Below are 27,304 nucleotides of genomic sequence, written 5' to 3'. Positions count from 1 at the left end.
AATTCGTACAATTTAATTAATACAGCCTCATCCTGCATCAGAGTTTGCCATTCTTGCCCTGTCCAATTTGTCCCTGTTTCACATTAACTACAATCATGGTACTGAAGGAGCTGTGCTCCCACGTAGTCGGAAGAATGGACGCGACAAAAAGCTGGAATTCGTCCGAGTTTCTTTATTGTCACAAAACAACTCGGGTACTCTGAAAAGCCCGTTTATCGGGCAGCAATATATATACACACATTATCCCGGAGCGTTTGCCCGGGAAAGGCGAGAGGGGGCGTGGCCGGGCGTCCTGGCCGCGGCCTGGCAAGTCGAGAGCGGGCGTGGCCGGGCATGCCCGGGCGTCCCGGCCGAGGCCTGGCAAGTTGAGCGCGGGCCTGCCCGGGCGTCCTGGACGAGCCCGGCATGGTGATCGCTCCGCGTCCTTGGTAGGTGCAAGGCGATTGTGTAAACCCAGCGGTAGCCGCTACACACGTCCCCCCAGAATCGACTTGCACCGGCAGGGTCAATTTGAGGGGGGTCCTGATGACCCGGCCGAAGCGACCCCTGGCGGGTCGTGGGGGGGGGGGGGGTCCGGTGTGGTGGTGGGCGGTCGAGTGGGGGGCACCGTGGACGGGGGGCGGCCTCGCCGCGGCGGAAGGGCCAACCGTGGCGGTTGGTCGATGTCCACGTGCGCCGGCTTGAGGCGGCCCACCGCAATCCGGTCCGACCTGCCGCCGATGTCGATGACGAACGACTTGTCGTCCCGTCGCAGGACCCGGAAGGGCCCGTCGTACGGCGGCCGGAGTGGCCCCCGATGTGCGTCATGACGCACAAAAACGTACTCCGCTGTGCGAAGCGCTGGGGGGACGTAGGACTGTGGGTCATCGTGGTGGGATGTTGGCACGGGGGCAAACCGTCGGGCGGCCTCCTGGAGGTCCGAGCGCTGGTGAGCTGCGGACCAGGGACTGGTAGCGTCGGGCACGAATTCGCCCGGGATGCATAGCGCCTGGCCGTAGACAAGCTCGGCGGTGGATGCCCGGAGGTCCTCCTTGGGGGCCGTGCGGAGGCCCAAAAGGACCCACGGCAGCCGGTCGGCCCAACCGCCATCTTGAAGGCCGGCCATGAGCGCGGCCTTCATGGAGCGGTGGAATCGCTCACACAACCCGTTGGCTTGGGGGTGGTAGGCCGTAGTACGGTGGAGCTTGACCCCCAGGTTGCGGGCGACCGCGCCCCACAGCTCGGAGTTGAACTGCGGTCCGCGGTCCGACGAGATGTCCGCCGGTGCGCCGAAGCGGGCGACCCAGGTGGCGATGAAAGCCTGCGCCACGTTGGCGGTGGTGGTGGAGACGAGGGGAACGGCCTCCGGCCACCTGGTGGTCCTGTCCACCATGTTGAGCAGGTGTGTGAACCCCTGTGATGGGGGGAGGGGGCCCACCAGATCCACGTTGACGTGGTCGAAACGTCGTTCGGGCACGGTGAAAGGTGCCAGCGGGGCCTGGGTGTGTCGGTGGACCTTGGCCTGTTGGCAGGCTGTGCAGGTGCTGGTCCAATCGCGGACGTCCCGTCGAAGGCCGTGCCAGACGAATCGTGCCGACACCAGCTTCTGGGAAGCTTTCCGGCCCGGGTGGGAAAGGCCGTGGAGGGAGGCGAAGATGCGGCGTTGCCAGGTAACGGGCACGATGGGGCGAGGCTGGCCTTGGGAGACGTCGCAGAGCAGGACAGTGTCCGCGAAGGGGATGTCGGCCAGGCGGAGGCCCGTGTCCGCCGCCCGGAGGGCTTGCACCGTGGTGTCGGTGGTTTGGTCCGCCGCCATAAGCACGAAGTCCACGCCGAGGTGGACCGCGTTCGCGCTGGCCCGAGAAAGACAGTCGGCCACGGCGTTGTTTTTGCCGGCGACGTGCCGAATGTCCGTGGTAAACTCCGACACGGCGGAGAGGTGGCGCTGTTGGCGGGCCGACCACGGCTCCGTGACCTTGGCCATTGCGTAAACCAACGGCTTGTAGTCGACGAACGCCGTGAAGGGTCGGCCCTCCAGGAGGTGGCGGAAATGGCGAACGGTCAGGTGTCGACCGAGGAGCTCACGGTCAAACGTGCTATATTTGAGCTCGTTCGGCCGGAGCTGCCGGCTGAAAAAAGCGAGTGGCTGCCAAACCCCGTTCACCCATTGCTCATGTACGGCGCCCACCGCGTAGTCGGAGGCATCCGTGGTGAGGGCGATGGGAGCATTGAGCACCGGGTGAGCGAGCAGTGTTGCGTCGGCGAGGGCCCGCTTTGAGCTTTGGAAGGCCGCGTCCATTGCTGCGGACCAGACGATGTCGTGCTTGGCCGGCTTGCCCTGGAGGGCTTCGTAGAGGGGCCGCATGAGTTGAGCAGCGCGGGGCACGAAGCGGTGATAGAAATTCACCATTCCCAGGAATTCCTGTAGGGCCTTTATGGAGCGGGGACGCGGAAACGTGGTGATGGCCTCGACCTTGTTTGGCAGCGGCACGGCCCCGTTCTTGGTGATGTGGTGGCCCAAAAAATCAACGGCCGTCGTGCCGAAGTGGCATTTGGCCGGGTTGACGATGAGGCCATGCTCGCTGAGGCGCCCGAACAGTGTTCGGAGGTGGAGGAGGTGCTCGGCCCGGGACGTGCTGGCGACGAGGATGTCGTCCAGGTAAACAAAGAGGAACGGCAGGTCACGCAGCACGCCGTCCATCAAGTGCTGGAACGCCTGAGCCGCGTTCTTGAGGCCAAACGGCATCCGTAGGAATTCGAATAAGCCGAACGGCGTGATGACGGCCGTTTTAGGGACGTCGGTCGCCCTGACAGGTACCTGGTGATATCCCCGTATGAGATCGATTTTTGAAAAAATGACCCGTCCTGCCAGACGGGCGGAGAAGTCTTGGATGTGCGGGATCGGATACCTGTCGGGGGTGGTAGCGTCGTTAAGGCGGCGGTAGTCGCCACATGGGCGCCAGCCGCCCCCTGGTTTTGGGACGATGTGTAGTGGCGAAGCCCACGCGCTATCGGAGCGCCGCACGATGCCGAGGTGTTCCAAAGCGTCGAACTCGGCTTTGGCCATGGCGAGCTTGGCTGGGTCGAGGCGGCGGGCTCTGGCGTAGACCGGCGGGCCCGTGGTTGGTATGTGGTGCTCGATCCCATGTCGTACTGCGACGGCCGAAAACGTCGGCTGCGTGAGGGCCGGGAACTCCGTGAGCAGGCGAGCAAACTCGTTCGCCGCCGGGAGGGCGCATGCCAGCTCGGTCGGAGCGGAGCTGCTCAATGTGCATACCAGGGAGCTGAAGGTCTCGGCGTTGATGAGGCGACGCCGTTGGACGTCCACCAGCAGTCCGTGTGCGCAGAGGAAGTCGGCGCCTAGCAGAGCCATGGGCACGTTTGCGGTTACAAACGTCCAAGTAAAGTGTTGGTCGCCGAAGCAGAGGGTGACGTTGCGCGGGCCGAAGGTGCGGATGGCCGATCCGTTGGCCGCAACCAAGGAGAGGCCGCAAACCGCGGACTGCCTGTCCTGATCGGAGGCGGGTATGACGCTCAGTTGGGCGCCGGTGTCGCACAGGAAGCGCCGTCCGGACGCTTTGTCCGTGATGAAAAGTAAGTTGCCCGTGTGGCCGGCGCTCATGGCTGGTAATGAACGCCGGCCCGGCCGTTGCCCGGCCTGCCGAAGGTGCACGGGGGTCGGCATGTCCGGGCCTTCTGTCCGAACCTGGCATGATAGTAACACCACGCTTGGTCAGGTGGAGGCCCCGGCCGTCGTGCTGGAGGTGGTCGGCTCGGCGTTGCGGCCGCCAATTGCATCGGCCGTTCGGTCGTCGACCGTGCTCGGGCGCCATGGGCGTTGCGTCGGACGGCGGTGGGCCCCAGGTCGCTGCTGCAATGCGTTGGCCTGCCGCGGAGATCTTGTCGGCTTCCCTGGCGAGGGCGCGGGGATCCGTGATCGTCGTGCTTGCCAGGGCGAGGCGTACCGGGCTAGGCAGCTGACGGAGGAACAGCTCCTGGAACAGGAATGCCGGAGAGTGCTCGCCGAGCAGCGAAAGCATGTAGTCCATTCGCTCGGACGGGCGCGTGTCGCCGAGCTCGGGCAGGTCGAGCAGGCGCCGTGCGCGTTCCGCCGATGGGAGGGCGAAAGCGTCGAGGAGGAGCTTTTTAATCGCGCTGTATTTGTCAGTGGCTGGCGGGCTCTCGAGGAGGCTCAGGGCACGGGCCGCGGTGGCTGAACTGAGCGCTGCTACCACATGGTGGAAGCGGGTGTCGTCGGCCGTGATGCCTCGCAGGGCGAACAGGGAGTCCGCCTGGGCGAACCAAACCGCCACGTGAGCCTCCCAGAAGGTAGGCAGTTTAAGGGCAACTGCCGTGTCCATGTCGGTAGGTCACCAATGAAGGAGCTGTGCTACCACTTAGTCGGAAGAATAGAAGCGACAAAAAGCTGGAATTCGTCCGAGTTTCTTTATTGTCACAAAACAACTCGGATACTCTGAAAAGCCCGTTTATCGGGCAGCAATATATATACACACATTATCCCGGAGCGTTTGCCCGGGAAAGGCGAGAGGGGACGTGGCCGGGCGTCCTGGCCGCGGCCTGGCAAGTCGAGGGCGGGCATGCCCGGGCATGCCCGGGCATCCCGGACGCGGCCTGGCAAGTCGAGAGCGGGCGTGGCCGGGCGTGCCCGGGCATGCCCGGGCGTCCCGGCCGAGGCCTGGCAAGTTGAGCGCGGGCCTGCCCGGGCGTCCTGGACGAGCCCGGCATGGTGATCGCTCCGTGTCCTTGGTAGGTGCAAGGCGATTGTGTAAACCCAGCGGTAGCCGCTACAGTACCGTACTCCTCGTTATCTACTTTTGTTTCAAGCTCCTCCATCTTATTATAAAACTAAGTGTCGATGTAGATTATTTTTTTCACTTCTCCCTTCTTGTAATTATTTTTTGCGATCCACCCTTAAAAAAAAATCATTGGCGTTTCCTCAATCCTTTTTTTGGCCTCTCCACCTTCTAGCCTACCAATAATCCCAAATTCCCACTGCTAAGCTTCCTGTCTTCTTTCTGTTTAGCCTGCAGCCACCATTCGATCCTTCTCTTGTCTATTCATTAGCAGGAGTGTGGCACATTGGGCGGTGTATCTAAAGACGATGCCTGTAAGTAGCGCATTGGTTAAGCATCTCGTTGCTCGACGTGATCCTCTTTTTTAAATTTTAATTAATTTTGACATAAAATGGTACAAACGATAATGAGAATGATTTTCGAGTGTAAATAAAAAATATTTCCGATTATGGATGATGAAAGTCTTTCCATCAGATTACCTGAGCTGAGCCCGTTATCGTAAACCGGAAGTAGGAGGTGCGTGACTCCCGAAGCTTTTCTTCGTATTCTAAATGTATTGTATGATATTGCATTGTTCTGTTTACCTTTTTTAAGAGTTAGAAAAAGCACTGGTCAGGTTTAGTACCGGTGATGTTTCCATGCGTATCGTTTGCTGTCTGTAAATGTGTGCATGCGTAAATCAAAGTACAACGATTTTCAATGCCAAAACGGTCCGATTGTTGTGTGAGCTTGGTGGAAATTAAATTATTTTATATAAACCTTGAAGAGGAGGAAGCCCTTTCGTACCAAAGCCTCTGAGATACGTATAAAATGGTTGGATACAGTATCAAATCACGCGCTGCTACTGTAGTAGTTTGGTACTCTGCTGTTCGTCAGTGTCGTGGTGCTTTGTGTTGTTGTAGGGGTGCTCACAGGATGGAGGGAAAGTTTATACACCATCGTGCCTTGTTAACCATGCGAGCCTCCTCGGTTTACACTTACAGAGGCGAGCTGTAAAAGTTGATCCGAATAACTAGGCCTATAACTATAAGAATCGATCTTCAGATGTAATGATTCTCATCGAACGAATGGACTCGGTGCCGCTGGTGGTGATGCATTAGCAAGCACCGCCTGCGTTCGTTCATTCATGTACGTAGAGCACGTGGCTGGTGCTTTGCATCGTTGATGCCACGCCTCCTGTAGGTGAGAGCAGGCATTTGAAGTTTGTTCAGGATGCTGGCGATAACTCGCTGCCTCTTCCCGGAATACACCGTGGGATCTTAAAAAAAAAAATCCATGGACTAGTTGCAGTGCTAACGTCCCTCCAATGGACGCCGCACACATTGATTCCCAGCCCTCTGTGCGGAATATTAGGATAGGAGTTTATAGCTGGGTCAATATTTTAACCCATGCTAGCAGCTAGGCAGCTCAGAGGCGAGTGTGCATGCCTCGAAGTCATCCTGCTAACTCAACAACATGCATGGAAGGGAATGTAAGACTGGCTGCTGTCTTGTACACTTAAAATATCCCATGGTGTCTTTAGAAAAAGCAAATCGGGATAAAATGTCTTTTGGATGTAAGGTACAAGTACATGGCTTTAGGCAATTTTTGTCTCAAAATTTGATAGCTTTATAAGAAGACTTTTTTTTTTTTTTTTTTTTTTTTTGTATACAAGATCGAGGCTCGTGAAAGAGCGAACATTAATCACACAGAAAGACAAACAGACACATAAAACATATAACATCGGGAGCGGTAGACAAGATGGGGAGAGAGGGGTAAGGACACAAACACAACATTTGAGAGCAGGGACTGAGAGACATGGAGACATGGAGAGATCTGTGGGAGGGAGAGGGCTTTGGGGGGGAGGCATGTGAAGGGGGGGGGGGGGGGAGACTAGCCGAAAGCACCCGGCGTTGCCCGGGTTCTTTTTGAATGAATTTACTACTATAATTCAGCTTTTACTCGCAGCCGTAGAAGATTGACTACTATAATTCAGCTCGGCTTTTAGTTGCGAAATGGGCCCAGCCCGGCCGAGGTGGGCCTCGACCGGCCTCGCCACCTAGCCTAAAACCTTCCCGGGGCCTGTCCCGACATTTTTTTGTTTTAGAGGTTTCCTCCTATCTTTCACCGTTCAGGAGATTAGCGCGTGCAGACAAACATACAAACAAACAAACAAACAAACAAAAACTTTCTTTTATATATATACATAAACGTTTATATATAGATAAATGACAAATCAGCTGCATGATGCGTTTTGAATATGACAGTGGCACGTGTAATGGATGAAACAATCTCGCCCTGTTTTTGTGTATAATTTTTTAAGCCTGCATAATGGATATGTAACTACTTAAGAAATGGCAGGTAAAGAGTAATACTACCAATATTGGAATAATGATGACAATGCCTCAAGACGATGCAGCGTTAACAATGTCACTGTTTTGGAAGTTTAACCAGGTGGGGGTTACTGGTGAAACGCCATGACATCCTGGAGTTGGTTGGGAAGGTCAGACCAGAGGAGCAGCAATGAAAACTCAGGGAACACCAACGTGCCTGTAATGTGAGAGCAAAATGCCTGTGCTTCAGCTTCAGTTGTCAGTGTCGTCTTTCTAATTTTGAAATTGTGGCTTAATGCTAGGAGGTGGAGAAAACAACTATAGGACGGATGAAATATTTGTTTTTCATTTTGTGGATTAAATCAGAAAATGTCTAATGCAAGTTATTGTTGGGAATGTATAGCACTAAGCACTGGCAGGAAGTACCCAAGGAGGGAGTGCTATTGTCGAGCAAGCAGTATCGGTATGTATTATTTCTGCAATTCATATAACTTGTGGTAAACATGAATGTGATGTAGGTTGTAAGAAATAGAGAATATGCGCAATAAACATTGTTATAATGCATTAATAGCTAGCATTTACAAGGAGTCGACAAAAAATGGAAACACCAATGTAAAGTTGCTAAATATGTGTTGGGCCACCACGTACGACTTGAATTTGCCATGGCATCGAGTCCAGCACAAGCGTCTGGAATTCTGCAGGAGGGATGCGGCACCATTCTTCCACAAGAAAGTTGATCAACTCACACCTGTTTGATGGAGGTGGAAAACACTGTCTTGGGCATCGTTCCCGAATATCCCATAAATGCTCGATTGGGTTCAGATCTGGTGACTGAGAAGGCCATGACATATAGATAATATCAGTGTCATGCTTATCAAACCATTGGGCGACCATGTGTGCTCTGTGGATGGGAGCATTGTCATCCTGGAAGACACCACTCCTGACAGGAAACAAATGCTGTAACATGAGATGAAGATGATCACTTGGTACCATTAAGTAGCAATTGGCATTGACCTTGCCTTCGAAGGGAATGACTGCACCCAAACAGGAAATGCGCCCCACAACCACCAGAACCCTTCACCATTGAAACAAAGCATTCAGGGTTGTATAGAGTTCTTTAGGTTGGCGCCACACATGCACTTGTCCGTTTGTCGACAACATGGTGAAGGATGATTCATTTGACCATATCACATTTCTCCACTGCTCGGTAGTCCATTTCCTGTGATCTTTGCATCACTGGACTCAAATGTGCATTGCCAGGTGTGATGATCGGTTTGTGCACTGCAACCCAACTAAAGTATCCCGCTCTATTGCATTCTCGGCGGACCGTTTTAATGGAACTGGCTGCTCGTGCCTCAGGTTTAAATTTACACTCGATTGATCTGCAGTTGCTCGCCTTCTTTGCCTTGCACTTCAAATGGATGCACAGATATCACGATCCTGGAGTATGCAATTCCGTCCACTGTTGCCCTTTGCTGATGAGGTATTTCCCTCAGAGTTCCATGCCACCATCACCTTAGATACCGTTCCTCATGAAACATCAGCAAGTTGAGCTGTCATTGTCACTGAAGCTCCTGCCAAACGCGTATCAACAATCTCCCCTCTTTCAAAGTCACAGGTCTCCTATTGCAGCCATGCTAGCTACAATTATAGGCAACCAGGCCTGTGCAGCATTTTTATACATGACCCTAAGCATGCTGGGGTGTTATTTGCTTAATGAACACATCTGTGTGGGAGCCGTTGCTTTCAATGTACTTGGTGTCCCTCATTTACCCATGTGTTTCCATTTATTTATCCACTACCTGTATATCAAAGTTTTTATTTATTTATTTATTTATTTATTTTCTTCATCTATATTGCACAACCTCTAAGATCCTTCATTTGTAATTTAATACACTGGGATTGTTTTAGTTTTGATGTTTTTGGAAATCTGGTTTGTATTATTATCAGTACAAAAGGCTTTGGTCAAAAGCAAACGGGTTAATTTTGGGGTTTGTGACTTGATTTGCAAGGAAATCATTTTAACTTTGTTTTTTCAGGCTCAAGGCTGAACTAAAACAATGTATTATACAGGGACAATGTATTATATGGTGGCAACTGGCAGAAATGAATGAATCAGAGGTCACGAGGAATGAAAGTCAATGAATGGACAGCTTGAAATTCGAGGAAAAGAAAAACCAATGCCTGTGTAGAGTTGGGATACCTATTCACAGACGGCCTGGATATGGAAAGATACATCAAGAAGGCATTGTTGGATCCAGGGAGAGTGGGTGGGGGTTCGACCTGTATGAGGGTACAAATATCAGATTTATAGTCTCCCAATATGCCAGGATAACTTGGAAGTAGGAGCTCTTACCTTTGAGCTGTCTTGCCGAGTTTGAATCGCGACCCGCTAATAAACGGGCATCGGTTGCATTTTGGGCACAGCATCAATGTATGTCGTGCTTTCAAAGGCCATTAACCCAGAACACCTGTCTGTCAACACTGGTGGTTGAGGGATGTTCAGATCACACGATGCCTTTAGTTAAGAATAGGCTAGTTATTACTGGCACCCTGTTCAAATTCCAAATTCCTACCACCTTTGGTCAAACTTCAGGCCTGGCCAGCCGTTTCATGAAAGACGGGTTAAAAACTTTCCTAGCCGACCCCACAAGACACAACACAACATGCATTTTAAGGCCATTTTCCCCGCTAGAGCGGGGGTTAGCCTTGCGGTCCCCATGACAATCTTCTCCATGTTGCCCTATTTTCTGCATCTCTCCTTGTTAACCCCCTTGCCCGCATTTCTTCTTCCACCATCTTTAGCCAAGTCTTTCTCGGTCTTCCCCGTCCTCTACTTCCTTCTACATTAATTTCCATCACTCTTCTCAACCAGTCACTTTCATCCTTCCTCAACACATGACCAAACCATCTCAACCTGTTCCTCTTCACAGCATCAATCACAGGCAATATTCCCATCATCTTTCGCAATTCATCATTTGTCTTCCTCTCTCTCAACGATACTCCGCACATCCATCGAACCATTCGCATTTCCACCCTTCCCAGCCTTCGTTGCTGCTCTACGTTCATTACCCATGTCTCACTCCCATAAATCATAACAATTCTCACACATGCAGCATACACCTTTCCCTTCAGCTTCAGCGACACTCCCCTCCTCATCAGCACGCCACTCAGTTCCCGAAACTTCTTCCATGCACATCTCACTCGAGCAACCGTTGCCGAGTCTGATCCACCTTTTCCATTCAGCATGTCTCCGAGGTAGCAAAATGTTTTCACACCTTCCAGCTTCACGCCGTCTCCAAGATCCAACTCAACATTTCCTCCATCTGCAGCTCCCTCTGTGCACACCTTACATTTGAATGTAGCTGCCACACTGGTAAATGACCCTCTCAGACCACTACATTTTTGATGAACCCACTCAGCGCACATTGTACATTGAATGGAGTTCACTCCGACACCCTTCCTGCACACAGCACACGGCCACTTCCCAGTTCTTTCCACCTCACCACATGCTTTACCGCTTGCCATCACCTTCGTCTTTCCGATATTCACCTTCAGACCTTTTGTCTCCATACATTCCTTCCACTTGTTCATCTTTTCCTTCAGTCCATCCATACTTTCCGCAATCAACACCAGATCATCTGCATACAACAACTTCCACAGTAAACCCTCCTTTACGTTCTGAGCCAGCACCTCCATCACAGCAACAAATAGTAGTGGACTTAGTACCGACCCCTAATGCACTCCCACCTTCACCTCAAACTCACCACTGTTCCCGTCCTTCATCCTTACAGCTGTGTGCGCTCTTTTGTACATTGCCATCACTAGTCTGATCAACCATTCCTCCACTCCTAACTTCCTCAATGCCCATGTCAATACTTTGCGTGGAACCCTATCGAATGCTTTCTCCAGATCAACAAACCCAAGAAACAACTTCTTCCTCTTCTCCATGTACTTCTCCTGCAACTGCCTCACAATGAAAAGCGCGTCTGTCGTTCCTCTTCCTGGCATAAATCCAAACTGCATTTCGTCGATCTTCACTTTCTTCCTTATCCTCCTCTCCAACACCCTTTCCAATACCTTCATTCCATGCTCCAATAACTTTATCGCTCGGTATGAGCCACACTCCAGAGGGTCACCTTTCCCCTTGTATAGAGGGACGAGGGTATTCAGTTCCCAATCCACTGGAATGCGGCCTTCTTTCACCACCAGATTACAGATCTCTGTCATTCTCTTCACACCCCAACTTCCTGCTGCCTTCAACATATCTCCCACAACTCCCGTCGGCCCTCCCGCTTTTCCACTCTTCATTGCTTTTATCGCTTCCTCAACTTCCTTCTCAGTTATCTTCTCTGCCGGTCCTAAAACTGGGTTACTCTCGATGTTGCCATCCCATTCATTCTCTGTATTCAACAGCATTTCCATATATCTTTTCCATCTTCCTTTAATTCCATCTGGGTCGACAACGATTTGTCCCACTTCATCCTTCAAGCAACTCACCCCCATCACATCACACCTCTCTTTCGCTATTTCGCATCACACCGACCCCACAAGAAAGTGGGTATAATTGTGGTCGTTAAAAGAAGTAGAACGTCTGTCAACCTGCTTAATGTTTGCCAGTAGCTTGCCATGGCAACATGCCAGTGACATTCACTCCAGACCATTGAATCCATGGTGCCAAGAAAAGCCATATCAAGTACAACATGAATGTTTTCATGAAAAGATGACATCATGACAATTTATTGCAACGTTTACAGTTGTGGGCAAATTAATCAATTTTAAATATTAATCAAAACTCCAGTTTTAATAAACTAATGATTTAAAAGATTCCTAAAAATTTTCCGGAAGTTTTGCACTATTGAAGCAGTCTGATACATTACCTTTATACATCACCCTATTTAACATGTCCAAGTACTGCTAAACAGAGGGGTTTTGGAAGTGACAAGAAAGCGATTTGTGTTCTATAGTGTTCAAATATATGTTTCAATTAAAAAAAAAGATTGTAATAGTCAAATAAATAAATTTCAAATTTTACCGCCATGGATGCAGTAGCACTACCACCCTATCCAACACGTTAATCAGTTATTTGTGCCTGTTGTTTGTGTCCTTTATGACGTCCTTCAAAACAGTAGGTTTACTGTGTGTAATGATTTTGAAATTTGGTTTACTGCCAGGCAGGCAGAGTAGAAAGATCGTACCCGTTTCTGAAGGAAGCGGTTCAGTTTGGCATTTTTATATGAAATAGGCAAAGCTCTAGAAATGGATGAAACAAACGGTAACTTAGAATTACTCTTTAGAACCATTTAAAACCCTTTGGAATTACCCTTTAGAATTAAACACGGTGGGTTATAAAGGTTTTTTATTTTGATGGACGGACATCACCAAATATTGAAGCAGTTTCACCGCTTAAAAATTGCGGTCATGTCCAAAGGAAGTGGTTCAGTTTGGCATTTTTAATATGAAATCGGCAAAGCCTAGAAACGAACGAAACCCTTTAGAATTACCCTTTAGAATTACCTATCTGGGTATCTTCTCTGCCGATAACTGAGAAGGAAGTTGAGGAAGCGATAAAAGCAATGAAGAGTAGAAAAGCGGGAAGGCTGACGGGAGTTGTGGGAGATATGTTGAAGGCAGCAGGAAGTTGGGGTGTGAAGAGAATGACAGAGATCTGTAATCTGGTGTTGAAAGAAGGCCGCATTCCAGTGGATTGGGAACTGAGTACCCTCGTCCCTCTATACAAGGGGAAAGGTGACCCTCTGGAGTGTGGCTCTTTCCGAGTTTCCGAGTACAGCAAAATTTCTAAAACCACGGGGGCTATGACGTTTTATATCTTTTTCTCCTTGTTTGTAATAACTCTATTCATGATGTAGATACCTATGGAGTGAGATCAATAAAAAACAGTCAGGTTCTAGTTTCTGATCAACCCCCAAAAAGTGCAATTCAGTTACATTTTGTGCTTGTTCCTGTTACACTTATCTGAGGATGTGGATACAGACAACAAACTAGGCTCTGTCTGATGTGTGGCATCTCTACACCTGGGAAAAGCCGTTTTTATCTCGTGCTATACAAATGTGGAGTTTTTCCTCAACACAGGCTACATGTTGGACCTGAGTGATGGATACCGCCGTACCTATTTGCAGCAGCATACTCACCATGTTCACCCTAACCGCACATTGGTAATACGATACAAATCACGATTATTGCCTTTGTTATATAACATGGTTACCTTTGATTTGTGAAACTTTAGTTCAGCTATGTGGTACACTTGTGCTATATAAACATACCTCTTGACGCTGACCAGCCATTTTAGGTGTTTATGCCTCATCTGCGGCAGTCATGAGTTACGATTGCATTTAACACGTTTGGCCCAGCATCAAAGTCGTGATGGCACGAGTTAGCTTGGGATATCAATTAATATACACAGGATGGTGTTGTGTTTCCATGTGCTTTACTTATCTCATCACTAGCTGAAAGCACCCGGCGTTGCCCGGGTTCTTTTTGAATGAATTTACTACTATAATTCAGCTTTTACCCACGGCCATAGAAGATTGACTACTATAATTCAGCTCAGCTTTTAATTGCGAAATGGGCCCAGCCCGGCCGAGGCGGCATCGACCGGCCTCGCCACCTAGCCTATAACCTTTCTGGGGCCCGTCCCGACGTTTTTTGTTTCAGAGGTTTCCTCCCATCACCGTTCAGGAGATTAGCACGTGCAGACAAACAAACAAACAAAAACTTTCTTTTATATATACGCAGGGTGTCCCAACACCTTAGCCCCCCCCCCCCCCCTGCCCAGCACAACGTAGGAGAGGTAGGGAGAAACCACGAATAGGGGAAAAAAGCTTTATTATTCGACATCTCATGTGCACAGTTTCAAAGCTTTGCTTAAATATTTGGTGTGCCCACCGCCCGCCGACCGAACTGCCTCCAAACGCGCGGGGTAGGATTCCAAGAGAGACACAAACAAATCACGATCGAACTCCATTTCTTCGAGGACGTCAGTCAAAGCAGTGAGAAGCTCTTCCCTGGTGTTCTGGAGGCGTTGTTCAACTCTGTTCTTGAGAATCGCCCCCAAATGTTCACAGGTGTTGAGGTCAGGCGATGCTCCCGGCCACTCATCGTTTCCGAAAAAATTGACCTTGTTCGCCTTCAGAAGATTCTGGGTCGCCAGTGCGCTCATGCACGGGGCTCGGTCGTGCAGAAACGTGGTCTCCTTGATGCCGAGGACATTTTCTGGGTTCCATAAGAACGGAATAACATGGCGGGTCAGCACAACGTCTCGGAGGTATTTGCCGTCCCATGATTGTCTTTGCTCTTTGATGACCCATATCAGCCTTTTCGCTGTGAACATCAAGAAGATGCCAACGCACCGTGCTGTCTTCGATTTCTCTCGAATCTTGAGTTCTTGTGGAATGTCATGATTGTGAAGAGCCCAAATTCTGTCGTTCTGGAAGTTGGGACGTCGAGCCTCATAAATGAAAAATTCATCAGAAAGGGCCAGGAAAAGAAAATCATCAGAGGTCCACTCGCTCAAAAACTCACAAAACCACATTCGATCCTCGACGTTCTTCTCCGTCAGCTTCGGTGCTGGAATTTGGTGAAAAGCCTGCGCCAATGGACTGAAGGAACCTGTGGATACTTGATAAGCTCTTCTTCTTCTTCCCTCAAACCCGTTCAATCTCCTTTTGGAGCCCTCGAATGCTTTTCTTCTCCCTGGCAAGTGACTCAATGATGATATCCCTGCTTTCCTGAGACAAACATTGTGCTGTCTGTTCGGGCCGGCTGTCCATCTCGCAATCGAAGGGATCACGGTTCCAATTGCGTTTGACGAAGTCCTCAGACCTGTTCAGGTACTTGGCAACCCAGGATCGGGATATGGTTCCCGGCGTCTGATCCCTGGCGACTCGGAACGCGATAGCCATGATGCGGCATATCCACCTTTTCTTCTCGGAATCACCCGACCACGACATCACTTCACAAAATCTGCAACAGAACAAGAAAGGCTCATTAGATCATGATGAAATTTGGTATTTGAGATGTCAAATGAATGATCCTTCCCGCTATATGCCCACCATTGTACAGTGGCGACCCAGTAAAGCTGGGCAGGGAGGGGGGAGGCAAGGTGTTGGGGCACCCTGTATATAGATTATCATTGAACCCATGGATCAGTCAAAATGGCGCTGACTGAGGATGTGCGTTCCTCACATTAATGTTCTTGTACGCATTCCTTGCCCTGATGTTTCTTCATATTCACAGAGATGTCTGTGCAAATTCTAAGTTGGAGAATTCAGAATTTGTATTGGTTCCTGTTATTTCCTTAGCGACTAAAATGTTGTACCATTGTGGAAACTCTCTGAACTCTCTGAACTCTCTGAAGGGCCTCTCTCTGAAGGGCTTTCCGTTAATTGATGTAGATGTCAAGTTCCAAAAAAACATACAAGATTTAGGCTGCATTTTCAAGAGTCCAAATGCATTGATCCTTCAGTGCCACATGGCATGTAAACCTATGTTGAAATCCTCAATCCCATACGTTTGTCCATTGTCTACTAATTTCCTTGCCATCCATGTAAATGTATGCTGATGTCTACTGATGTCTTTATCCTGCATGTGATTTGCGAATGAGCTCTTCTTTGAGCCTTTGAACTACAGCCTTCGAAAAACAAAAGAAATATAACTTAGAAAGTGAGCAGGCTCTTTCAGGTGCATGAGTATGATAGACAATGGTACAAAGTGATACATGCACGTCATCCAAGCTTGGGAGAGTGATTGATAAAAATTGATCTCGAATTGTTTGTGTTGATTATTGTTTTCGTTTATTTTTTTTGGGGGGGGGGGGGGGGAGTTGGGAAGGGGGAATTAATTTATTGCCAGCTTTTTTGTTGTCAGCTGGGTTGTTAGCTTTTTTTTGAGTTTGGTTGCCAGCACTCACAGAGCTTGGGTTTGACAACTAGATCTATGGTTCTATCATGTGCGAGGTGTTCCACTTTAGACTTGTGGAAATTCAGCCATATCTATAGATTGTTTTTGTAGTTGTTGTTAATCGTGTCGATATAAATTCTGAGCCACACTTGGTTACAGTTTGTTTTTTTTAAACTGAATGACAAGGCTTCGTGTATTTCATTGGTGGACATTGCTACAGGGACGGTATAAAACAAAAATATTACTGGGGCTGTTGGAAAAGAGAGGTCAGGCTGAGCAATTAAAAATAAAAGGCATCAATTATAAGAAAATGGGGTTGGGCTGGTGGAGATAGCTGAACCAACTAATTGAAGGAATGGGGCTTTTCAGGTGGAAAATGGAAAGCAATTGCCGAAATGGGAGTAAAGATGGATTAAAAGGATTGTAAATAGCAGGTTTGGGTCAGTTTGGAAAGGCTAACCCCCGCTCTAGCAGGCTAACCCTCGCTCTAGCAGGCTAACCCCCGCTCTAGCAGGGAACATGGCCTTAAAATGCATGTTGTGTGTTGTTGTGTGGTCAGTTTGGAAAGGGTGATGAGAATGTGGCTGAAGAGAACTGATTTGGTGGAATGGAGCAATGGATGGAAGGATTAGTCTAAGATGAGATGGATGGGATAGAACATAATTAGTCCATGAGCTAGAGGGGCCCACTTGGAGTTTGCAAAAAAACACCTAAGGGACTCTCGGACTGTGAGAAACAAGATTCTGTGGGCTTTCATGTGTCTTTCACTGAGGAGAGGCTTCCGTCTGGCCACTCTACCATAAAGCCCAAATCGGTGGAGTGTTGCAGTGATGGTTGTCCTTCTGGAATTTTCTCCCATCTCCACACAGGATCTCTGGAGCTCAGCCAGTGACCATCGGGTTCTTGGTCACCTCTCTTACCAAGGCCCTTCTCCCCCAATTGCTCAGTTTGGTCGGGCGGCCAGCTCTAGGAAGAGTTCTGGTTGTTCCAAAGTTCTTCCATTTAAGAATTATGGAGGCCACTGTGCTCTTGGGAACCCTCAATGCAGCAGAAATTATTTTGTCGGCTTCTCCAGATCTGTGCCTCACACAATCCTGTCTCTGAGCTCTGCAGGCAGTTCCTTCGACCTCATGGCTTGGTTTTTGCTCTGATATGCATTGTCAGCTGTGAGACCTTATATAGACAGGTGTGTGCCTTTCCAAATCATGTCCAATCAATTGAATTTACCACAGGTGGACTCCAATCAAGGTGTAGAAACATCTCAAAGATGATCAAGAGAAATGGGAGGCACCTGAGCTAAATTTCAAGTGTCATAGCAAAGGTTATGAATATTTATGCCAAAGTGATATTTCAGTTGTTTTTTTAAAATAAATTTGCAAAACTTTCTAAAATCCTGTTTTCTCTTTGTCATTATGGGGTATTGAGTGTAGATTGAGGGAAAAAATGAATTTAAACGATTTGAGCATGAGGCTGCAATATAACAAAATGTGAAAAAAGTGAAGGGGTCTGAATACTTTCTGAATGCACTGTAGATAAAGGCCGCCAGTCAGCCATCTTTGGTTGGATTAAAAAACAAAATCTTCTGCTTACGTATACCATCGTGTATAACCATCATAACATCCAATATAACCAATATACCATCATAACAATATAACAATATATATACATAACAGTATAACCAATATACCATCATAAACAGAGGAAATAGCAACTTTCAGTCTCTCAAAATTCACACTGAGTCCCAATTTATCGCATGTTAACATATAATTTCTCAAACAGTACATTTAAAAGTTTCAAAAAAATATAGTTTTGTTGATTAGTGGGGGGGGGGGGGGGGGGGGGAGGTGCTAGGTGGGCCCCTCTAGCTCATGGACTAAATACTTTGCTTTTAAATGTCCTTTGGTTTTCTAATTTCTTTCCATCTCATGTATAATTACACATACTGTTACGTTTATGGGGGCAGATTAAGGAACCCCATAGTAAAGGTCGGACTGTATAATAAGAGCATGGACCGTGAACGCGTAGGAGAAACCTCGATGCACTTGAGTCGGGAGACTGTAGCTTAAGATTGTTTATGTGTCTTCACACGAGGGGTGAAGCAGTGATAACTAGTTAAGGATTAAGGTTAGTTTTCCCCAGTATGGGATATTCCCTCTGTGATCTTCCCTTTACGTTTTGCTGGCAAGGAAGGCCATGAAAAACCTCCTTTTAACGACAACAACTGTCCACTGCATGCTGCCAGAACCAGAACATTGCCAATTGGACTAAGCCCCGCCTCTAAAGGACCATAGGAAACAGACCATGCCCCTGAGGGACATGATTATCCCAATGGTTGTGGGTGGGGCGAACTAGAAGGGACGTTTGGTGATTGGCTCTGAAGAGGAGGAAGAAGAGCACGTCTCTCTCTGGCTCTCTCTTTCAGCTGGTTCCTGCTCGGAGAAGGGGCCATTTTGTTCTGATCGTGGACGATCGTTTGCTGACTGTGCTGGGTGCGTTTTGCAAAGTGAGGCGCTCTTTGCCGCGTCGGCATGTTTTGCAGGAGGTTTTGGATGACTTTTGGGCTCTTGGAAGCTGAATGTCTCGTTGCACTTGATGGTAGAGAATCAAAAGGAGGCTGTCTAATCTGCTCGCCTCACGCTTGTAGTGCCTTCAACACGCGGCGTTCGACCCCCGCAATTTTGGAGCGTTTCCCGCGCGAGTGGCTACCCCAGTTTCAACAGCTGCCAAGCTCCAAAAGGTACTCGTTGGGACGCCAAGTTAAATTCCGGCTGAAGGGCTTTCCCTCGTGTTCATTTTATCTTTCCCTTGTGTGTTTTTGAGACTGTGTGGAGGGTCCCTCAAAATAGGATTTAGTTTTACCTCAGCCTTCATTTGTTTCTTGATTAATTTTCATTCAATTGTATTTGTTGAATTTCCTTGTCGCGTTTACTTGTTTGTGGTTTTGGAATAAACCCGTGTGTTTCGTGAGATAAATACCTTGCATCTCTTCCCTCCCGCGCACGCCAAAAATAACCGCTATACAGTATATTCGGCTGGTCGCCTCGGGAGTAAAACTGTCTCGGCTATTCGTTCAAGGCTGGTACAGACAGGTACTAGGCTGGTACTAGGTACAGGTACTCTGACTCTCTTGAAAATCCTCTCTATCTCTTTGCTGATGACTCCACTCTCTGCCGCTCCATTCCTCATCCCTCAGATCGGCAGTCTGCAGCCTCCTCACTCTCTGCAGACCTGGACAAAATCACAGACTGGGCAAACAAGTGGAACATGTCTTTCAATCCTGACAAATCTCACACTCTTACGATGTCTCTCCGAAAAGACCGATTGGACAACCCTCCCATCTACTTTCTGAATAATCCTCTCCAAGAAGTTCTGTCACTCAAGCTTTTGGGTCTCACTATCTGCCATGATCTTTCCTGGGAAAACCACATTTCCAAGCTGGCCTCCAAAGCCAGTCGCCGACTGGGCATCCTCCGTCGTGCGAAGTCCTTCCTTGGCACACCTGAGCTCCTCACCACATACAAGGCTTTCATCCGCAGCTCAATGGAATACTGCTCTCCCCTCTGGGCTGGTGCTCCTGCCTCACACCTAGCTCGTCTTCACGCTGTTGAAACCAAAGCGTTCAGAATCATTGGAATCTCCCGCGATGACGCTATCTCCGAGGGCCTTTCACTTACTCACCGCAGGCAGGTTGGTGGTCTTTCCGTCTTCTACCGACTCCTCTCTGGCCTTGCTCCCCCAGCTCTCTCTGGGCTCTGTCCCCCAAATATTCCTGCAGGTCGCACAAGATCTGCCTGCAACCCTCTTATGGTTAAACTGCCAAAATCAAGACTCTCTGCTCACCTTCACTCCTTCATTCCTCTTTTCTCCCGCCTCTGGAACAAACTCCCTCACTCTCTTCAATCCCACTCCTCCCTCCAGGTCTTTAAAACGGCTGTTCACCACCATCTCTTATCTTCCCCAATCCAAAACCTTGATCTTTTCTACCCCTGCTAATTTCACTCCAAATCCACTTTTTTGAGGTGACTTTTGTCTTCTTACCTGGAAGTCCTTGGTGTCCTTGCGTTTTGTACCTATCCTGCCTCCCCCCAGGCCCTCTGCCTCCCACACATCTCCCGATGTCCCTGCCCTCAAATGTTGTGTTTGTGTGCTTCCTCCCCTTCTCTCCCCATCTTGTCGACCGCTCCCACTTTTATGTGCTTTGTTTACTTGTTTGTTTGATTTGTTTGTTTGATAAATGTTAGCTCTTTCACGAGCCTCGACTCTGTATACAAAAAAAAATAAAAATACAAGCTCTTCCATGAGCCTTGGATCACTGTAGACAAAAGGCTGTGGAAGACAGTAACACCAGCTATTTGTCAGTGACAAATCTCGTCAGTGACAATGGAGTGACAATGTCAATGTGACAGTGTGACAGTGACAATGTGACAAATGTCAGTGACAATGGAGATCTCGCGAGATCTTGGAGACGGCGGCAGGGATTTTCGAAGCTCCACACGGTCTCCACGTTTTTCGAAGTTAAGTCTGTTCACAATTGTATTTTGTCGAAACTGTATTTATATTTCGGTGTGTGAAGTTATTGTGTGCAACTTTGGTTGTTTCTCGGTGTTTATCTTTCATAAATTGATCGTCTGTTTGCCGTGTCGCGAGCAAGGCCTTGTACAGTGTGCACTGTACAACCTTGAGGCTTTGTTTTTCTCTCAGTGGTCCGTCGTTTGTGATCCAATAACTTTCGTTCTCTGTATTCCCAGGCTTTTCACCCATAGCCTCCTACTTCCTTGTGTAAATCTCAACTCAAAAAAAAAAAAAAAAAAAAAAAAAAAACATTTCTTTCTCTGTTCTCATTCGTTTATTCATTCTTATTCGTGCGTTCGTTCTTCGACCACGTGTTTCTCCCCCATTTCCATTTCCCCAGATAGTTTTCACTCATTAACCTTCAATGTTTACACTTTCCCCTCAAGTTATGTATTCCGTCATATTTTATAACACCTTTTTCTTCTTCTTCTTTAAAAGGCTGCTTTCGACTTGCTCACCAAATCAATTCATCCCAAAAAAAAAATCCATCTCCTATAGTGCCTTTTTTCTACATTCCCTAAACTCTCCTGCACTCCATCCTCCATCCAGCGTCCTTAAACGTATTTTTAACTCGAAGGTCACAAGAAACTCATTTTGCAATAAATGTTCGTTTCCCATAAATCGTACACTTTCAAAAATCCAATCTCACCCCTCCCCTCCAAATCTTCCCCATAACCCCTCCCCTCCAAATCTTCCCCATCACCCCTCCCCTCCAAATCTTCCCCATCACCCATCCCTTTCAAATCTCCCCCCTTGCCCCCTCCCTCCTAAACTACCCCCTCACCCCTCCCCGCCAAGACGCCCCCTCGCCCCTCCCCTCCTAGACTCCTGCCTCACCCCTCCCCTCCAAATCTCCCCCATATCCCATCCCTTTCAAATCCCTCCCCTTGTCCCTTCCCTCCCAAACTCCCCCCTCACCCCTCCCCTTCAAATCTCCCCACCCTCATTGCTTCTCAATTTCCCCCCTCTCACTCCCCCTCCTCAAAGCATCCTCCCCGCTTCTTCCCCCTTCAAACTCTCACCTCCATCTCCCCCAACCTTCTGCCTCGCTCTTCCCCCTCCTCAAATAACACCTCATTGTGGCTCACCCAATCACCATCAAACCTTTTGTCCGCCCCATCCTTCCCTTTCTCCGAGCTATTCTGAAATCTCTGACACACCTTCAACAGCTCTCCCTACGTCTTCCACCTCTTCCACATCTTACCCTACCCCTCCTCCCCCCTGTTCTGTATCTGATGCTCCCCCTTCCTCTTCATTAACGGTATGGACCTCAAACATCCGGGGCCTTCGTTCAAACTTAACTGATCTCTCCATACAGGTTGCTTCTGTCAAACCAGACGTGATCTGCTTAACAGAAACTTTCCTCCTTTATGATGTCTCTGATTCCATAGTATCTCTCCCGGGCTACTCCCTCCTCCGGTATGATAGACCTGAGCCTCGTCCTGGAGGCGGGGTTGCTATCTTTATCAAAAACTCTCTTCCTCACTCGCCCTGCACTGCACTCTCTCCACCTCACCCCCAGGAATACCTCTGGCTACGGCTTCCCCTTCGCTCCCACCTCTTGTTCATATGTGTGTTGTACCGTCCACCAAACAGTGATGACTCCATCTACATCTCGCTGTCTGATGATATGGACCAACTTCTATCTACTCATCCCAACTCTCTCTTCCTCATATGTGGTGATTTCAACTGTCATCATGCCAGTTGGCTGGGTGTGGGTACCTCTCTCACCAGCCATGGCTCCTCAGCAAAGGACTTCTGCGACTCACTGGGACTGACACAATCTGTCAATTTCCCGACCCGGATCTCAGTCAACGGAACATCTTCTCTTCTGGACTTGGTTATGACTAACTTCCCTGAAAATGTCTGCTGCTCTTCTTCTGCTCCGATCGGATCATCTGATCATGTCCTTGTTAAAGTGGACATCTCTCTGACCATCCTCAGGGAGCCTGCTCAGCGTCGACGAGTCTGGCATTTCACTCAGGCCAACTGGCACGGTCTTCAAGCAGCCATCAATCATCTGGACTGGTCTCCCATCTCTACCACCTCTGACATCAACTCATCCTGGGAATTCTTCCAAAGTAAATTGCTCTCTCTCATGCACAGATTTATCCCATCTCGTCTTCAGTTGTCATACCCTTCCTCCCGTCCATGGTACACGGAATCTTGTGGTGAGGCTGTTGCCCAGAAACAACTTGCCTTCGTCTCCTGGAAAGCAAATCCAACGGAAGGAAATCTCATTTCCTTTCACAAAGCCCGAAACAAGTGTGTGTCCACCCTCAGGAGAGCCAGGAAAGAATATCTCTCCGTTCTCAAGACCGAACTCTCTTATCTGTCTCCCTCTTCCAAATCCTGGTGGCGTCTGGTCAAATCCGTTTCTGGTGTTTGTTCCCCCTCCATCCCCTCCCTTACCTCAAACGGCTACACAGCTGACTCCGCACGTGAAAAAGCTGAATGCCTCAACTCTGTGTTTGCCTCTAAATCTTGTGTCCCAAACCCATCCCTCTCTGTACCCACCATACCCAGTCGTACCCTGCTGCTCCTGGACTCCGTGTCCTTTCCTCCTGACAAGGTGGAAAAGTTTCTGTCAACCCTCGACTCTGATTCTGCAACTGGACCCGACGGCATCAGCCCACGGGTCCTAAAATCCTGCTCTGCTGCTCTATCTCACCCTCTCTCTGTTCTCTTCACCCTCTCTTTTGCTCAAGGTCAACTGCCATCTGCTTGGAAATCAGCCAACATCACCGCTTTGCACAAAAAAGGTGCAAAAACAGATCCTAGCAACTACAGACCAATCAGCCTTCTCCCAATTATCAGCAAAGTCATGGAATCCATCATTGCTTCTGATATGAAATCTTTCCTCTTCTCCAATGGCTTGATCTCTGATCATCAATTTGGTTTCAGACCAGGTCACTCTACTCTGGACATGCTGCTTCTACTGTCTCAACAATGGATGGAGGTCCTCAATGCCAAACAGGAAATTAGAGCTGTCTCCCTCGACATATCACGTGCCTTCGACACGGTCTGGCACCCCGCTCTGCTCACCAAACTCTCCTCCTTTGGTATCCATGGAAATCTCCATGCATGGCTGGCGGACTTCCTCTCTAGTCGTCGTCAACGTGTGGCCCTGAATGGGTTTCTCTCATCTCCTCTTCCTGTTCAGGCTGGAGTTCCCCAAGGCAGTGTTCTGGGCCCCGTGCTTTTTCTGGTCTTCATCAATGATCTCTCTGACTCTCTCGAAAATCCTCTCTATCTCTTTGCTGATGACTCCACTCTCTGCCGCTCCATTCCTCTTCCCTCAGATCGGCAGTCTGCTGCCTCCTCACTCTCTGAAGACCTGGACAAAATCACAGACTGGTCAAACAAGTGGAACATGTCTTTCAATCCTGACAAATCTCACACTCTTACTATGTCTTTTCGAAAAGATCGACTGGACAACCCTCCCATCTACTTTCTCAACAATCCTCTCCAAGAAGTTCTGTCGCTCAAGATTTTGGGTCTCACTATCTGCCATGATCTTTCTTGGGAAAACCACATTTCCAAGCTGGCCTCCAAAGCCAGTCGCCGACTGGGCATCCTCCGTCGTGCGAAGTCCTTCCTCGGCACACCTGAGCTCCTCACCACATACAAGGCTTTCATCCGCAGCTCAATGGAATACTGTTCTCCCCTATGGGCCGGTGCTCCTGCCTCACACCTAGCTCGGCTTCACGCTGTTGAAACCAAAGCTTTCAGAATTATTGGAATCTCCCGCGATGAAGCTATCTCTGAGGGCCTTTCACTCACTCACCGCAGGCAGGTAGGTGGTCTTTCTGTCTTCTACCGACTCCTCTCCGGCCTTGCACCCCCAGCTCTCTCTGTGCTCTGTCCCCCAAATATTCCTACAGGTCGCACAAGATCTGCCAGCAACCCTCTGATGGTTAAACTGCCGAAATCTCGGCTCTCCGCTCACCTTCACTCTTTCATTCCTCTTTTCTCCCGCCTCTGGAACAAACTACCTCACTCCCTTCAATCCCACTCCTCCCTCCAGGTCTTTAAAACAGCTGTTCACCACCATCTCTTATCTTCCCCCATCCAAAACCTTGATCTTTTCTACCCCCGCTAATTCACCCCAGATCCACCTTGTTTGAAATTCCAACTTCTTTCCTGTAAGTCCTGGCAGGGTCCATATGTTTTATACCTCTCCCACTGCCCCCTTCCCACGCCCCCCCCCCCCCCCCCAAAGCCCTCGCCCTCTCTCAGATCTCTCCATGTCTCCATGTCTCTCGGTCCCTGCTCTCAAATGTTGTGTTTGTGTCCTTCCCCCTCTCTCCCCATCTTGTCTACCGCTCCCTATGTTATATGTTTTATGTGTCGGTTTGTTTTTCTGTGTGATTAATGTTCGCTCTTTCACGAGCCTCGAACTTGTATACAAAAAAAAAAAAAAAAAAAAAAAAAAAGACAATTAAATAATTGGCAGTGGCATCATTGACATAGAGACAAATAAGTCCGATAGCATTTGATTTTTAAGGGGTCTGAAAGAGTAACGTTGGAGGAATGGAGGAGTGCCAGACTAGAGATGAGATGTGTCTGGTTGTAGTTGTGGACCAGTTTGTTGTGGATGTACTGATCCAGATAAGTGACGTTGCCAAGTTTGTGTTTTGGTTTTAGGTCTATGCTGACGGTACGGTTGAGGAGATGGTTCGTGTCTCAAATTGTTTTGTTCAAACATCTTGCATTTTGGGTTGAATTGAAGTTTATAAATTTAATCGATTTGAATTGCAAATTAAGTGTTCATATTTTTGCAGAAACAAAATGGACCAAATCATTGTTTGAGTGTGCCTAACAGGTCATGGCTGAACTGGGGACATTTCCCACCTGGCTGCAGGCTCAGGGCCTGAGAGCAGAAATAGCGCGTGCAGTGGTAACTGTCCTGGGTATTGAGAGCCACAGGACACTTCGCGCCTGTGCTGAGACAGCTTCAGTAAGAGACGAGCTCTTCTCACTGGCCAGAGAAAAACTTCCCTTCGCAATGTATGCCGAGCTTCGCAGCTTCATTGAATTGCGCTGGGAGCCACGCACTCTTTGCTCTGCAGACTCTGCTCTTGTGGACGTGCTTTATGCAATGTTTAATACGATGAGTCGGGAACTCACAAGCTGTGCCCAGAAACTTGTTTCTCTGCAAACCATTCCTCCATCTAGAGAAAGAGAGATTGGCGGGTTACTGGAAGATCCTCACGATGGCATTGGCATCCAGGTCGTAGATATCTACAGCCTCTGTCCACCAGGAGGCACTGAAAACTCAGAACCTGGTATGTATATGTTTTGATTTTGATCTGCCATACTCTTTAGAGAGCGTTGGTGCTGTTGAAGCAGTTTATTGACGAGGGTTGTACTGGGTGTTTTGCCATTGCCTTCCCAGCATTGTTTGTCTGTAGTCTATCCCTTTAAATGCTGAATAATAAGCAAGGAAGCAGCAGATACTATTTTTTACAGTCTTTGGTGTGACTAGGCTAGGGTTTGAACCACCGACCTCCCAGACTAATCATTATGCCACCGAGTCTGGTTGTATGTGTATGTATCGGTATTTTTTTTTTTGTTTAGTCTTTTCACTGGAATTGCATATAGTAATGTGCTCTTTAGATATATTTTCTAACTTTAAGGAGGATTGAACTGGTGCCAACCACTAACCATGTGTTAACTTAATGGCATCTGGCTGCCTGCTTTATCAGGAAGTCGGTAGACTTCTAATGTAGGAATAGTACGGCACTCCATAGGTTTAATACAACACAAATCCTCAAAAACCAAGATAGAAATTAATAAACCTACAAAGTACCTACCAGTCGTCTGTGGAGGATTTCACATCCAACAGCGTTCATGAAACCTTTGGACAGCATCGCTGATTTACAGAACTGACAGACTCAAAATAACCTGTTTGTAATTCTTCTTCTTATGATTATTTTTCTTTTCAGACAGCGTCAAAAATGGTTTGAGCTCAGTACTTGGTTTAAACACAAATCTACTGCATTTTACAGCTGGAAATTCCATGACTGCTCAAATTTTTCACAAGTTGAAAGGATTACTCGAAGTAAGCATTTCTGCATAGCTATAAGTAGGGCAATGAAAGGCCAAGATGGGTGGGTAGGACCACACCTGTTAATCAGCTTGGTGGGGGCGGGCCCATAGCGACACAATTGGCTGAGGGCCAGTCACACCGACGTGGGTGTGGCCAATGGTAGAATATTATTGCTGCCCACTATATTTAATAGTATTACTATTTAATGGAAAGTGTTTTCACACATTGACAAGATATTTCATTGTGCAATCAAAATAAAATGCTCGAGCATGTAAATACATTGTCTTAAAGTACAGAACCAACAAATAAAAAAACATTTTTTTTTTAATGCAAAAGGATGTCGGATGTAGGGGATGCCAAAAGAAGGATGTAGGGATGGTATGCCAAAAGGTATGTAAGCAAGGTTGGGCTGGTCACAATAAACTATCATGTGGAACCATCCCTACATCTTTGAATCATGGTTGTTGCCTTTCTATCCCTGCATCCATTTGCAATGATAGCGAATGTTGATTGTTTCTATGCATGACCTTGACCAGTGGAATATTAAACCGTTCACACTAGTGCTGGGCGATAATTAATCTATCGATCGCTATTGCGATAACAATAATGGAAATTAATTACCACGATAACTGCTGCGCATGTGCAGTAGGTATATC

The 27,304-nt window shown here is 48.3% G+C and overlaps 2 protein-coding genes across 2 annotated transcripts in view; one reads left to right on the top strand and one right to left on the bottom strand.

Annotated features, from left to right (window-relative positions):
- Positions 1-14,698: 14,698 nt before the first annotated feature.
- The window catches only part of LOC144892358 (uncharacterized), a 65,804-nt gene continuing 53,198 nt past the window's right edge, over positions 14,699-27,304 (bottom strand). The window contains exon 2 of the mRNA XM_078778542.1: positions 14,699-15,088. Within this exon, the coding sequence (XP_078634668.1) occupies positions 14,770-15,075 (306 nt within the window). The 5' untranslated portion in view covers positions 15,076-15,088 and the 3' untranslated portion in view covers positions 14,699-14,769. The remainder of the gene's footprint in view (positions 15,089-27,304) is intronic.
- The window catches only part of LOC137429760 (uncharacterized), a 32,782-nt gene continuing 24,218 nt past the window's right edge, over positions 18,741-27,304 (top strand). Inside the window, exons 1-2 of the mRNA XM_068119985.2 lie at positions 18,741-18,761; positions 25,422-25,884. Of these exons, the coding sequence (XP_067976086.1) occupies positions 25,425-25,884 (460 nt within the window). The 5' untranslated portion in view covers positions 18,741-18,761; positions 25,422-25,424. The remainder of the gene's footprint in view (positions 18,762-25,421; positions 25,885-27,304) is intronic.

Source organism: Myxine glutinosa, chromosome 1 (assembly GCF_964187855.1).
Source record: "Myxine glutinosa chromosome 1, kmMyxGlut1.1, whole genome shotgun sequence".
NCBI lineage: Eukaryota > Metazoa > Chordata > Myxini > Myxiniformes > Myxinidae > Myxine > Myxine glutinosa.
This window is presented reverse-complemented; position numbering and strand designations above follow the sequence as displayed.